This window comes from Epinephelus lanceolatus, chromosome 5 (assembly GCF_041903045.1).
Source record: "Epinephelus lanceolatus isolate andai-2023 chromosome 5, ASM4190304v1, whole genome shotgun sequence".
NCBI classification, from domain to species: Eukaryota; Metazoa; Chordata; class Actinopteri; order Perciformes; family Serranidae; genus Epinephelus; species Epinephelus lanceolatus.
The window spans coordinates 47,059,252-47,073,579 of record NC_135738.1 but is presented as its reverse complement, the minus strand read 5'-3'; the positions used below and the strand labels follow the sequence as shown (position 1 = coordinate 47,073,579).

Here is a 14,328-nt window from a genome sequence, read left to right as displayed (position 1 = left end):
TGGCTATTTTGAAGAAACTAGAATATAAAACATGTTTTCAGTTATTTCACCTTTTTTTGTTAAGTACATAACTCCACATGTGTTCATTCATAGTTTTGATGCCTTCAGTGAGAATCTACAATGTAAATAGTCATGAAAATAAAGAAAACACATTGAATGAGAAGGTGTGTCCAAACTTTTGGCCTGTACTGTATACATATATGTTATTGTTCAGACTTAGATATTTGACCCTACTTGTATGTGCCCCTGTATCAAAAGGACTGGCCCTAGCTTGGCCGCCCCATTGAAGGCAGGAAAGAGCTGTGGTTCCAGATGCAATCTTTGTTGTGTCCTTTGTTCCAAAGGTGAAACTCGGAGGAAGCTGGTCGCTCGAGGTCTTTGCAGAGTGAGATGCTGTGTGCTAACTCAACTTGGTTCTCCTTGTTGCTGGAAAGCTAGTTGCAAACCTTGTGCTTGCAAATCTAACTTCTCTGGTTCAGGTTTGCCTCTGCCTTTAGCATGGGCAAATCGTGGTCCAGGAAAAAGAGAGGCTGTGAGTAATTGCCCTCCCTTTAGTGGTTTGGGGCCATGGCCTCTGAGATGGTGTGAGCTGCTTGGCATGAAACAAGCTTAATATTATAAAAAAGTATAAATGGCAGAAACAACAACTTCCCACTTTGTAGATCCTGCACAGGTCCCAATGCCTACATGAATGGATAGAACTCAGTCCACAGGCTGAGAAGCCTAAGCTGGAATGACTCCTAAATTTTAATTAGCAGTGGGGAACATCCTGTAGAAACGTCCTGTAGAAAATATCCTGTTGATTAAAGTCTATTATTTTTCTCTTTTTGAGGTAAAAAAACAGAGGCGGATTTTTGCTCACAGTCCAGGTTGGGGGCACCTTAACACTTCATCTGCACCCACTACCCACACACTGGGGACACAGACCTGACTGACAATTGGTAAAGTATCCCTTATGGTTTTGGCCATTACATAAGGTTACAACATCAGCTCCACAATATTTACTGTGGCTTCCTAAATCAGTCATTTATTAATTTCCCTGTGCATGTGTTTCAAAGTCAGGATTAAGAGCTTACCTGTACATGTCGTTTCTGTGTTGGGCTCAGGGCATGGCTGGACAGGGTAGAAAACATCCCTCTCCCTCTGGATCTAAGAGAGAAAAGGAAGTAAATGAGGAAGATGAAGAATCATTTCTCTGTGGAACAGAACTGGTACATCAAAATGAAGGTCATTTAATTGTTTGGAGTATGTTTTCAATGTATTCTTTGTCGCACCAGTTTTCTGCTGTGGTACCAAACAACCATCTGCTGATTGTATGCAGCATTTCTCTGTGTATGAGCGTTTCCAGCATCACATCAATATTAAAAAATGATGTCTTCACACCCACTGGCTTCACATGTGAATGTTGAAAACACAACCCATCTCACACAAGCAGTGCCCCCTGTGTCCGTCTCACATGTTTGAGCTATACTAGAGGAACCGCCACACTCTCACACCAAAACATGCTCGCTGATGCACACTCACAGGTCACAAGCAAATGACTGTTCCACCCCTGCAACCATACACAGCCACTTTAGTGTAATTTCAGAAAAAATGTAGGGGGGCTTTTCTGTGAGACTTTTGTATTATACACACATAAATGATCCATATCTGAAACAAATCTGCAGCAGCTGATATGAATTGCTTCACATTTTTTTTCTTTATGAGGTCATTTAGAAAGAGTTTAAATACAACAAACTACACCCATTTCATGTTTGTATAATGTAAATATCAGGGGTTCTAAAATTGATCCTTGTTGGACACCTTTATCAACTATCTGTGGACTTGTCTTGGACAGAACTACAAAGAGTACAGTTCAGTGCTGCTTTTTATCAAGTAAGTCAACAAATCCTCTTAGAAGCATGACAACAACAAAAAATACTGACAGAAACCTTCGGCTATAATTTACACTTTCTAATGTCCACTGCCACCTGCTATTCACATGGTAAAAGAGGGCTCATGACCACTAGACTCACAAGTCAGTGTTTAGATGCTTTACTTAACTAAAGACTGATGACTTTCTCCCTGATCTTGTGTTTAGATGGGCGGATACAATTTCAGAGTTTAAAAAAACTCCCTACGTTGCAGAACCAATAGTAAATCTGCAGGGCGGTCCTTCGGTGGCTCGCTGAACTCTTGTGCTTGTAAACATAGTCCCACTAGAAACACGTGTAGCGGTACAAAATGGCTCAGCCGTGCTCGCAGAAAATGCTGTCAAAGTTAGTGGGTGTTTGTCGCGTTTGCGGCGACACATTCTCGCCAACTAAAAGAAACAAACATAATCTTTTACAAGGCCATGACTCATCCGTCCGGCCGGACTATAGAGGGAATCACCTTGTTGTTTTTTTTCATATCACTGTATCACCGTTTGGAGTAATCCGATGTTTGTAAAGTCTATAAACACAATGATTGAACAAACATTACTATTTCTGTGTGCACGTTTAGCTGGGCTAACCGTTAGCTGTTAGCCCTGTTAGCCGTTAGCAGTGTCTGTAATAGGTAATAACTCATTAAAAGGTCCGTGAAAAAAATATCTTTTCCAGCGGATATCTTAGTTACAACATAATTGAGCTAGCAAAGCAGTTTTGTGTTGCTATGTGTGGTATTTATTCAGTTTTGGGAAATCATGTCTAGAAAGCATCAGTGGCTGCAGCTGACAGGGACAGCTAACAGCAGCAGCAAAGCTAACATCAGGATGTCATCTGTTAAAAGCCTCCTGTTGTCGGATACGACATGAAACTACTCCAGTTAGCTCAATAATGTTGTAACTGTGACATCCACTAGAAAAAATATTTTCTTCATGGATGAGCACACGTTTGATAAAACGGAGTTAAATCTCTCGGCATCCATTTTCAAGCTCTCTGTGTGTTTGTTTCCTTGCGGACGAGAAGAGGAGGAGCGCACATTTCCGAGAAGGCGTGTCCTTTTCAAAAATGCAAGAGGCGTTGCTTTGTTGCCGGCCGTTTTCGCTGGTGTGTTAAACACACTTTAGAAAGGAGTGTCCCCAGACTATCAGAAGGCGGAGATCTCTGATTGTCTGGTGGCGAGACTACATGACCACTGCCCCTGGGGGAGTCCTGGGGGGGGGGGGGTCTGCGTCTGCATACTGTTAGCCTCCGCCAGTATTGTCTCTTGTTGCCAATTCTGTTTGTTATAATCATGGACAGAATCTCAAAGCACAGCTGGGGGGAGTAAAGTGTCAAGTTTAGGGACCTCAGAATTGCATTTCTGCTTTTTGAAGATGACGGTTCTGTTGCCTTCATCATACCATGATACCCAGCATGCACTGGGGCAGTTTTCAGCTGAGTGTTAAGTGGTTAGGATGAGAGTTAGCACCTCCAAGTCTGAGGCCATGGTTCTCTGCCAGAAAACGGTGGATCGCCCCCTCTGGATTGGGAGAGTTACTGCCCAAAGCAAAGGAGTTCAAGTATCTCAAGGTCTTGTTCACGAGTGAGGGTAAAATGGAGCATGAGATGGACAGGAGATTTGGCATGGCAACCGCACTGATGTGAGCACTGTGCCAGACTGTCATGGTGAAGACGGAGATGAGCTGAATGGCAAAGCTCTCAATCAATAGTCTATTAAGTCCCGACCTTCACCTATGATCATGAGCTTTGGGTAGTGACTGAAAGAATGATACTCCGGACACAAGCAGCTGAAATGAGTTCCCTCCTCAGAGTGGCTGGGATTAGCCTCAAAGATATGGTGAGAAGCTTGGACATCCAGAGGGAGCTCACAGATGAGCCACTGCTCCTTTGTCTAAAAGGGGCCAATTGAGGTGGTTCGGGCATCTGATCTGGATGCCTCTTGGGTGCCTCCCATTTGAGTTTTTCCAGGCACATCCAACCAGTAGGAGGACCCAAGGTAGACTCAGAAGACGCTGGAGGGATTATATATCCCATTCAGCCTGGGAACGCCTCTGGATCCCCCAGGAGAAGCTGGAGAGTGTCGCTGGGGAGATGGCATCTGGAGTACTTGGCCCAGCCTGCTGCCTCAGCTACCCAGCCCCTGGATAAGCACGTGGATGGATAGATGGATGGATGTTTTCGATAATTATGATCTGGGCAGTTCTGCTGATGGACCCTGCAACAAGCGTTTCTCCTAGAACTGCACGGCCTTACTCACAGCCATACAGCAGCTATAATTTACCAGTTACTTTCTTTTTTAAAGTTGAATCAAAAAACAAATATTATTGTAGCTGAACTTGTGTTAAATTTTAAAAAAAAAAAAAAAGTCATGTGACTAAAAATAGTGCTTATGTTAGTTCAAACTGACAACAACATCAGAGTATGCCAAAATCACCAGTGTCTGAAAATACCTAGGGACCCCAACAACTTGAATATCAATATTGTTACACACCTCAAAAATCCAGTGTTAGTTGGACTCTCTTTGGGGTTTTTTGGTGAGTTTTTCCTTATCCGCTGAGAGGGTCCAAAGGACAGAGGGATGTCGTATGCTGTAAAGCCCTCTGAGGCAAATTGTGATTTGTGATATTGGACTTTATAAATAAAATTGATTGATTGATTGACTCTATCCATAACACCCTGCAAATGACTCCTGATGGCTAATCTGCTGTAACACAGCCCTATAAAAGATGTACAGAAAAGACTGTCTCCAACACCATTGTCGTTGTTCTTTATTACTAGTTTTCTTCCTGCTGTTGGGTTCTGATTATATCTAAGTCTCCATCCTGTTCCATGTGGTGTTACTGTCACATTAGCCCAGTGGCTCTCGTTCTCATCTGTTCTCTGGTTCTACTTTGGTATAAATGTGAGTTAACAGATTATATAGAAAGAGATTGATCGAAATATATGTGTTGGATTTTAACAACCCAACATGATTGACACAATGGATATTAAAGGCACCTCACTGGTCTGCTGTGTAACTCCTGTAAGCAGAGCCATCAGCATGACCTCATATTTAGTTTTCAGTTGTTTATTACTGAAGCCAATGAGTCATTTGTCCCATCATTCACTTGTGTCAATGGATCTGTTGTCCTGTCTCCATATTGCCTGCTATCAATATCCTGCAGAAAAGGAAGATATGCAAAATAGAGCAACTCTCCAACATGCAGGAGACAACAGGCAGCATTTATCAATCTACAGCCAAGCTGCAAATGTTCTTTCCCTGCTCTTTGACACAGCTCCTGCAACAATGTAGTAACTATAGAACACACTGTATTTATTTTGTCTCAAAATGATCTTAAAAGATTTTCAGTGGGTTTAGGGGTTTGTTTTGACAATGTTTAGTGTGTGATATTGGTTGTTGAATACATGATGGCCTTTAAAACCCTGAGGAAGAGATCAACAGACTACAGGGACTACACACTCAGATGACAAACCTAACACATTTTTAAAAACATATTAGTTCCACCTAGTTCATAAAAAACTGTTTTTGCTGAATGCTGTAGAGAGACATGTTAGCTGAGATTTGCACCAAATGTAATTTGGCAAAAGTGGTGGTTTTATTGAGCAAAGACAGCTTCAGTTATACAGCTTGTAATGAATACATCTAAACAACAACAACAACAACAATAATAATAATATTAATAATTACTAGAAAATGCATTCCCTGCGGAACATGCGTGCTGAAATAAAACAAAATGCTGCAAGTGCAAAAATATCAAACAAATTGCCACAAACATCTGAAAATCCTCACAGAGCTGAATGTTTTGACATTTGAATGGAAAGTATGTAGAAGTAGTGATAATTCAAAAAAATGTACAGGAGAAGTAGTAGAAGCAGTACTGCTATCACTGATCTAGATTGTGTGATGTCATCAGTAATGTCACCCACTGTAAGCAGTGCAATACACACCCATTATAAACTCAGAAAATGTCTGAAAAAAACATAAAACTTGAACTGCAATTATATTAAAATGGTAAAAGATATCAAAGAGCTGAATTGTAGCTTAAAAGTTAAAGTTCTTGTGACCTGTTTAAGATTTAAATGCAGCTGAAAGTATGCAGAAGCAGTAGCATTTCAAAGTGGAGTGGGTTGAAGAGGATTTAAAGATTTTCTCCATAAAAATACATTGCTGAAAAAAGCTTAATATCATAAAAAGTATGAATAGTAGAAATATGAAAAGTAATAGCAGAATTGTCATGTAGTTGTAGTTGCTTGTGTCTTATTGAGCAACATCAAATGAGACGATGCGCACATCACCAGTGGTGGGTTTGATTCGAGCCTGGCATGAACCGCTCAGACGGGCTGTAACGACAGTTTGACACCAATCTATCACCGGCTAACCAGGAGACTTCATCAGACGCCCGGGCAGGGATCGGTACTGAGACCCATTATTAAACAACCCAAGTCAAGGTTGATCAACGCCGCAATAACAGTAAGCTCCGCTATTATTGGCGTAACTTTTTAAAATTTCGGTTTCATGTATCATCATTGTGCAGCGGTGGGGCCATGGTGCAGATGAAGGGAATATAACTTCGAGATGACCCTAGTTAATGACAACTGCGCTTGTTACTGTGAATAAGTGCAATAAAACCTCTGCCAGCCAAGCCAATACTTATAATATCAATACATTTGATCAGCATGTAGAAAGCCATATTTCAATCTGCTCTGTCCACAGTCTCTCATTCACCGCTATTATGATTTATGATGGCAGTCGACACAAGCACATCGCGCTCGCGGTGTAAACAGCAAAGTGTTAAAGACAAACTAATAAAAAGAAATTCATTATGAACGTGGACTTGCTGCCCTGGCTTTTGGCCTTTGTGCCCTCAAAAAATTGACAGCACGGAAGGCCAAGTGGCCTCACCCCTAAAATGACGAAATTCCAGGCCTGGTCTCTACATTTGTGCTTTGCTCAAACTTGATGAGAGAAAATAACATTACAGCCAATGGGAGGGAGAAGGGACCTCTTGTTGCTTGAGGCAGAAAATTTTAAAAAAGTGTAAGTCTCACTGCTTAAATGAGCACATCAGTTGAAAGAAGACAAAAATGCCTACTTTTTCATGAATATAGAGTGGCAACTGTTGGCTGCAGAAGAGTTTTCATCAGAAAATTTTGCTGAAGGAGAGAAGCAGAAAGATCTAGAGTGTGTGATGTCAGCAGTGATGTCACCCACTGTAAGCAGCGCAATACACACCCATTATAAACTCAGAAAATGTCTGAAAACAGCTTAAAACGTAACCTGCAATAAGTCAAAAACAGTAGAAGATACCAAAAAGCTGAATTATAGTTGAATAGCTGAAGTTGTTGGGAACTATTTAAAGTTTAAATGAAGTCTCTAGCCAAAAGTATGCTGAAACAGTAGCACTTGGACTTGGACACCAATTGGAGTGGGTTGAAGAGGATTTGAAGATTTTCCCATAGGAAAGACAATGGGCAAAAAATTGCCAAAAAAAGCTTACTATCATAAAAAGTATAAATAGTAGAAGTATGAAAAATACAAGCACCCATGTCCTGAATGAGCTGAATGTTCTGGCAGTGGAATGGTGTCTGTAGCACAAAGTATGCAAACCAAAAAGTTGCTGAAATAATAAGAATAAAGATTTGAATATCAATATTGTGGCTGCAGAACAGGGCTGTACGTTAACTTTTTTAGCCCATAGCACTGGTGCTACAGAGGGTGATCATTTTGTAGCACAGACCAGAAAGTTTGTAGCACACAAGTATAAAATGTCCATTACCACCTCTACAAATTTTTTGTTATTTTTCTCTTTTTGTTTGGGGTTTTTGTCGAGGGGCTGAAAATACCTCTTCGTTTTCATCGCCGTCTTGCTGAAGTGAAGTGATAATGGGAGAGGCTAGAGGTAACCGCACAGGAATTGTGGGAATTGTTTAGGATGAGCCATCGCTCATGTCGTGTCAGATTTTAAGAGAAAAAAACAGACCACACACACAAAGCGGCTTGCAAGCAGTCTGTCACGTGCGTGCTACTAGGCAAATAAATTAATCGCACAAACATTTTTTTCCATCGCATGTGCGACATATATGTCGCACTGTACAGCCCTGGCAGAAGCATCCACACTAATAATCACTGATATGAAGCCTCCACAGCCTACTTTGACACCAAGCTGGTCATACTGCAAAAAACCTCACATTAGTTTGTTTATAGAAATTGTCTAATCTGCTTCATTTTCAGCCATTTACATTCATCATACATATATCTATTTGTTTAGCTGCCAACAAAATAATATAATATTTTAACCATGTACCGGAGTGATTCAAATAAAAACATGATTTGTATTTGAATCCCACTTTTAAAAAAAGGGAAAAAAATCTTTAACTGATTTAAACTGATCTAATTAAGTATTCTGTGTGGAGTTTGCATGTTCTCCCCATGTTGTTGTGGTTTTTCTTTGAGCTCTTTGGCTTCCTACCACAGTCCAAAGACATGCAGGTTAGATTCACTGGTGACTCTAAGCTGCCTCCAGGTGTGAATGTCTGTGTGAATGGTTGTCTATCTCTGTGTGTCAGCCCTGTGATAGTGTGGCAACCTGTCCAGAGTGTACCCCTCCTCCAGCCCCCCCTCACGTGTTAATGAATGAGTTGGTACCTAATATGTCAGAGCCAGAATTGCTGGTTTGTGGGCTCCCATTTTGAAGCCTCAAGTGGGGCATTTCAGCCATTGCCATCTTGATTTTTTGGAGCCAGAAAGTGACCATATTTGGGCAAGAGGGTGGAGCTGTAAAGGAGCAGGGGGTGAATCTGACTGAGAGGCTAAGGACACTATCTGCACACAGCCTGTCACTCAAAGGAGCAACACCCTTAATAAAGCACAACTTTAAAGGAGCAATAAGCGAAATTCATCATTTCTAGATTGAAGGAATTAAAAAATGCTATGTGAAGAACTAGAGGTGTAATTTCATCTGGAGTATAGCATGACCTCACACAACCTCTCTCTGTGTTGATCTCCGGCTGCGCGTTCATGTACGTTCATGTGAATCTGCCTGTAGTGAAACCAGGGCTAACCGGTGCTTCCTCCTCAGGGTCCACTTCACTCAGCTGCCAGCACAGCCAGTTAGCCTCTGCTAGCCTCCCAGCTAGCGGGGGGAGGCTAGCGGTTTGTTATTCAGGTTAATGTGGGAAGAAGCAGCGGGTATATCGGGCAGCTGAGTGAAGTGGAGTCTGCAGAAGAAACACCGAGACCGTCTGGATGTAATAGTCCGTGGAGATGCTGCGGTGCTCGGCTGCACAGACGAGGCGAGTGGGGTGGGGGGTGGAGAGCAGAGGTAGAGGGAGGTGTGGCTCATGACACACTTTGTTTTGGTCTACAGGCAGTGCACAACAGCAAACCTAGCAGTGAAACGATTTCGCTTTTTTGCCCCTTTAAGCCTTAATAACATTTATATGGGTGAATTACAGTATATAAGAATTCACCCCCCATACAGTTGTCATGAATGTTGAAATCAGCTATAGAGACTAAAACCGTTTTTTGTACTAGACTGTAATGGTGTTTATTTCTGCTGTAATATTGGTTCATTTAACATGCCTATGTCTATGGGGATTGACTTGCAGCTTCAAGTGGTTGTTCAAAGAACTGCAGTTTTTGATACTTCCGCATTGGCTTAATTTTTTAGCCAGATTGATTGGGCTATACTGAATAATTCCATTTAAAACTGGCAGTTGTGTTTACAATAGGACAAGGACCAGATTAACTGTTCAGTTAAAAAAATATTGACAATTTATTGACAAGAATTTGAAAAGCTTCCTCTGCCCATTAGCATGCACTTTGGAGATGGCACGTTGCATGGCATGTCCTCCTTTCCTGTCTTCTCGGTGTCAGGCTTCATGATTAGATTTAGTGCAGCAGATAATTGCATATTTCACAAGTATCGTTCAAATTGTGACACAAGCATGAAATTTGGCACAAATACTCTTCTAGGTCCACTCTTTTGAAAAAGGGCGCTGGCCACTCAAAAATTCATAATGGACGCCATTTTTCAAGATGGCTTCCAGGTGTTGTACCAATATGTCCTATATTGGCATGTAATTGTTATGGAATAAATTCATTTGGGTCTAAACTGTTTTATAGGTCTCACATTTCATTATTATAAGTGTTGTCATCACTGATATTTAGTAGTTGAAGTAAAGCTTAGTTTAATAGAGTGAATGTCAATGCACAACCAGGGCACAATGGTGACATCACTGCTGTGGAACTCAGCATGGGGTTTAGTGTCAACTAGTTGTTGACTAATAGTGATAGTATAAATTAACTTAGTGTCCCAAATGCTGTCTAACAGCCCCCTTCAATTAGCTATTAAAAATAGTTAGTAGATGTAGTTAGATAGCCGCTCCTGAATTGACAGGGTGTGCCAGCGCGGGAGAGCCGAGCCAAGGGTAAGCGGGGCTGTACATGACTCATTCATGTACACTTACCCGGAAGGTGTACAGATCACATGGGACTTGAATGGTCCTGGATGAATGATCAGGCTAGGTGTAGGTCTCCCAAACCTAGTTGTATCCCATACCTGAATGTGCAGTATCGCTTTGATTAAGGTGGTAAAAGGATAAACCCTCGGCCTTAATCAGAAATCAATCCTCAAAGAATGGCAAATGCAAATCCAGTGTTAGCCCAGAGGCAAACTGATTGGAATAAATGTTGTCTTCATGAAGACAAAAGAAATTAAGGCCTTGTATCACGTCCTATCCATCATGTTCCTCAACATGATGGCTATACCATGCTTGCCACCAATGTTCCACTCTTTCATCAATGAAATGCTGATGATCATGGACCTGGCAAAGCTGGATGAAGGTGGTGGTACAGAATCTACTTTGAGAAGGAACTAGGCAAAGTATCACATGAGTTGTCGACTAATGTTAAACAACACCAAATTAGATCGTGCGAGGAAGCGACAACCCAAAGCTCAAAGTAGTAGTGAAATAGATGAAGACCATACAAAGCACCGTAGAACCAGTCATGATGGTCAGGCTTGCTTTTTTTGCAAAAAAATATCCCCTGCATTGGACCTAAGACAGGTAATGACAATTAACCTGAACAACAGACTACATGAATGTGCCCGGACACTAAATGATGGTAAACTATTGGCTAAACTGAGTGGTGGTGACGCCATAGCACAGGAGCTGAAATACCATTGTTTATGTCTTCGTGGTTTCTACAACAGGGAGAGATATCACCTGAGAGCCCTTGAAAAAGATTCCTCTCAGAGTGAACCAGAACCAGACATCTTTCCCCTGGTTCTCTCAGAACTGGTCAACTACACTGTAGAAACCAGTCTCAGTTCTGATGGTCCTGCCATTTCCAGTCAACCCAGCGTCAGCCAGAAGCAGAGAGTCCTGCTGACTGGGGATGGAGGAAGGTTGATGAAAAATGGCGGGTCTTCTGGACAGCCAATTCACCACTTGCAGAGAGTTGTCAACAACTCACCAAGTGTGGCTGCAAATCAGGGTGCTGTGGAAGGTGTAGATTGGGTTTCATCTGCACAGCACTGTGCAGTTGCAAATGTGAGTAGAACTAACAACTTTAACAAAATGCACCGTGAAAAAAAGTAAAATAAAATATATAAAAAAAAAGAGAGAAAAAAAATTAAAGCTGTTTCAGGCAAAGTAACTGTAAGTAAAATTTGACCACAAAAATCTGGGTTTAGACCATAAACATGATTCATGGTGGCCATCTTGAAAAATGGTCGCCATCTTGAATTTTTGAGTGGCCAGCGCCTTTTTCCAAAAGTGTGGCCCTTAGAGAGTATTTGTACCATATTTTATGCTTGTGTCACAAAGTGAATGATTTTTTCAGTTATCTGCTGCACTAATTGTGAGGTAACTAGAGTTACCGCCCTGTGGTAGTATGCCTCTGTTACCAATTATCAGTTTGCAATTACAGTTCACATCTATGTCTGAAAACATGGATGCTCTACACACATCTTACCCCCAACAGCACAAAAGATCAGCACAGTTTCAAGATGTGTCACCAATTTGGTATCCGACCACATGTCTCCCCTTCTGCTCCTGAATTATGATGTTGAATAATGCAAAGAAGTTTTTGCAGAACAGTATGATATCACAGTGATGCCAACTTTTGACCTTTTGGGTATAAAATGTCATCACTTCATTATTTTATCCATCCATCCATCCAGCCGAGCAAAGCACCCCAGACAACCCTCTCCCCAGCAACCGCTTTACAGCTCCTCCTGGGGGACCCCAAGGTGATCCCAGGCCAGACAAGATATATAATCCCTCCAGCGTGTTCTGGGTCTACCCCGGGGCCTCCTACCAGTGGGACGTGCCCGAAACACCTCCAGCAGGGGGCGCCCTGGAGGCATCCTGGTCAGATGCCCAAACCACCTAAACTGACCCCTTTCGACGCGAAGGAGCAGCAGCTCTACTCTGAGCTCCGTCCCGATGTCCGAGCTCCTCACCCTATCTCTAAGGCCACGTCCAGCCACCCCATGGAGGAAACTCATTTCCGCAGCTTGTATCCGCAATCTCATTCTTTCGGTCACTTCTCAGAGTTCATGATCATAGGTGAGGGTTGGGACATAGAATGGACCAGTACATTGAAAGCTTCACCTTCCGGCTCAGCTCCTTCTTCACTGCGACGGACCAGCACAGCACCTGCATCACTGCAGAAGCTGCACCAAACCGCCAATCCATCTCACGCTCCATTCTACCCTCACTCGTGAACAAGACCCCGAGATATAGATGAACTCCCTCACTTGAGGCAGTAACTCTCCCCCAACTCGTGGGCAATCCACCGGTTTCCGGCAGAGAACCATGGCCTCAGGTTTGGAGGTGCTGACTCTCATCCCAACTTCTTCTGCAAACCGCCCCAGTGCATGCTGGAGGTCATAGTGTGATGAAGCCAACAGAAAGACATCATCTGGGAAAAGCAGAGATGCAATTCTGAGGTCCCCAAACTGGACCTTCCTCCCTTCCCTTCCTCCCCCTGTCTGTGCCTCGAGATCCTGTCCATGAAAATCACAAACAGGATAGGTAACAAGGGACAACCTTGGCGGAGGCCAAAACCTACCGAGAATGTGTTTCACTTTACACCAAGTATGCAGACACAGCTCTCACTTTGGTCATACAGGGACCGGATGGCTCAAGCCCGGCACCCCATACTACCGCAGTACCACCCACAAGACCCCTCGAGAGATGCGGTCGTAAGCCTTCTCCAAGTCCACATAGCACATGCAGACTGGATGGGCAAACTCCCACGACCTCTCCAGCAGCCTCGCAAGGGTAAAGAGCTGGTCCACTGTTCCACGGCCAGGACAGAATCCGCATTGCTCCTCCTGAATCTGAGGTTCGACAATCGGTCAAAGCCTCCTTTCCAGCACCCTGGAGTAAACTTTAACTGGGAGGCTGAGCAGTGTGATACCCCGATAGCTGGAGCACCCCTCTGGTCCCCTTTTTTGAAAATGGGGACCACCATCTTGGTCTGCCACTCTGCAGGCACCATACCCAACCTCCATGAGACATTGAAAAGGCGTGTCAGCCAAGACAGCCCAACAATGTCCAGAGCCTTCAGCATCTCAGGGCGAAACTCATCCACACCAGGCGCCTTGCCACTGGGGAGCTTTTTAACTACCTCAGCAACCCCTGCCAGGGATATGGGCGAGAATTCCCTGAGTCTTCAGGCTCTACCTCATTCATGGTGGATGGGTTCAGGAGGTCCTCAAAGTGCTCCTTCCACTGCCCAACGATATCCCCAGTTTGGGTCAGCAGTTCTCCTTCTCTGCTGAGCACAGCCTGAGACGAGCCCTGCTTTTCCTTCCTCAGGTGTCTGACGGTCTGCCAGAACTTCCTTAAAGCCAACCGAAAGTCCTTCTCCATAGCCTCCCCCAGCTACTCCCACACCGGGTTTTTGCTTCAGCAACCGCCACAGCTGCAGCCCTTCTGGCCAACGGGTACCTGACTGCTGCTTCAGGAGACCCCTCGGCCAGCCAGACCCAAAAGAGGAAGTTGGCCATGACAGACAACCTTCTGACCACAGCTCCTAGCAGCCGTCTTCACAATGGAGGCTTTGAATATGGACCACTCAGACTCCATGTCCCCAACCTCCCCCGGGATGCACGAGAAATTCTTCTGGAGTTGGGAGTTGAAGACCCCATGGACAGGGGCTTCAGCCAGACGTTCCCAGTTCACCCTCACTACACGTTTGGGTTTACCAGGTCTGTCAAGCAGCCTCCCCTGCCATCTGATCCAACTCACCACCAGGTGGTGATCAGATGACAGCTCTGCTCCTCTGTTCACACAGTCTCCAAGACATATGGCCGCAGATCTGATGATACAACCACAAAGTTGATCATTGATCTTTGGTCTAGGGTGTTCTGTTACCAGGTACACTTATGCACCTCCCTGTGCTCGA

General features: G+C 43.5%; 1 protein-coding gene across 8 annotated transcripts in view; it reads right to left on the bottom strand.

The window, feature by feature from the left end:
* akap13b (A-kinase anchoring protein 13b) overlaps positions 1-14,328 on the bottom strand; it is a 207,203-nt gene that overhangs the window by 132,608 nt on the left and 60,267 nt on the right. For all 8 annotated transcript variants that reach the window (XM_078168284.1, XM_078168285.1, XM_078168282.1 and 5 more), the window contains one exon: positions 1,077-1,149. In XM_078168284.1, coding sequence (XP_078024410.1) covers positions 1,077-1,149 — 73 coding nt within the window. The remainder of the gene's footprint in view (positions 1-1,076; positions 1,150-14,328) is intronic.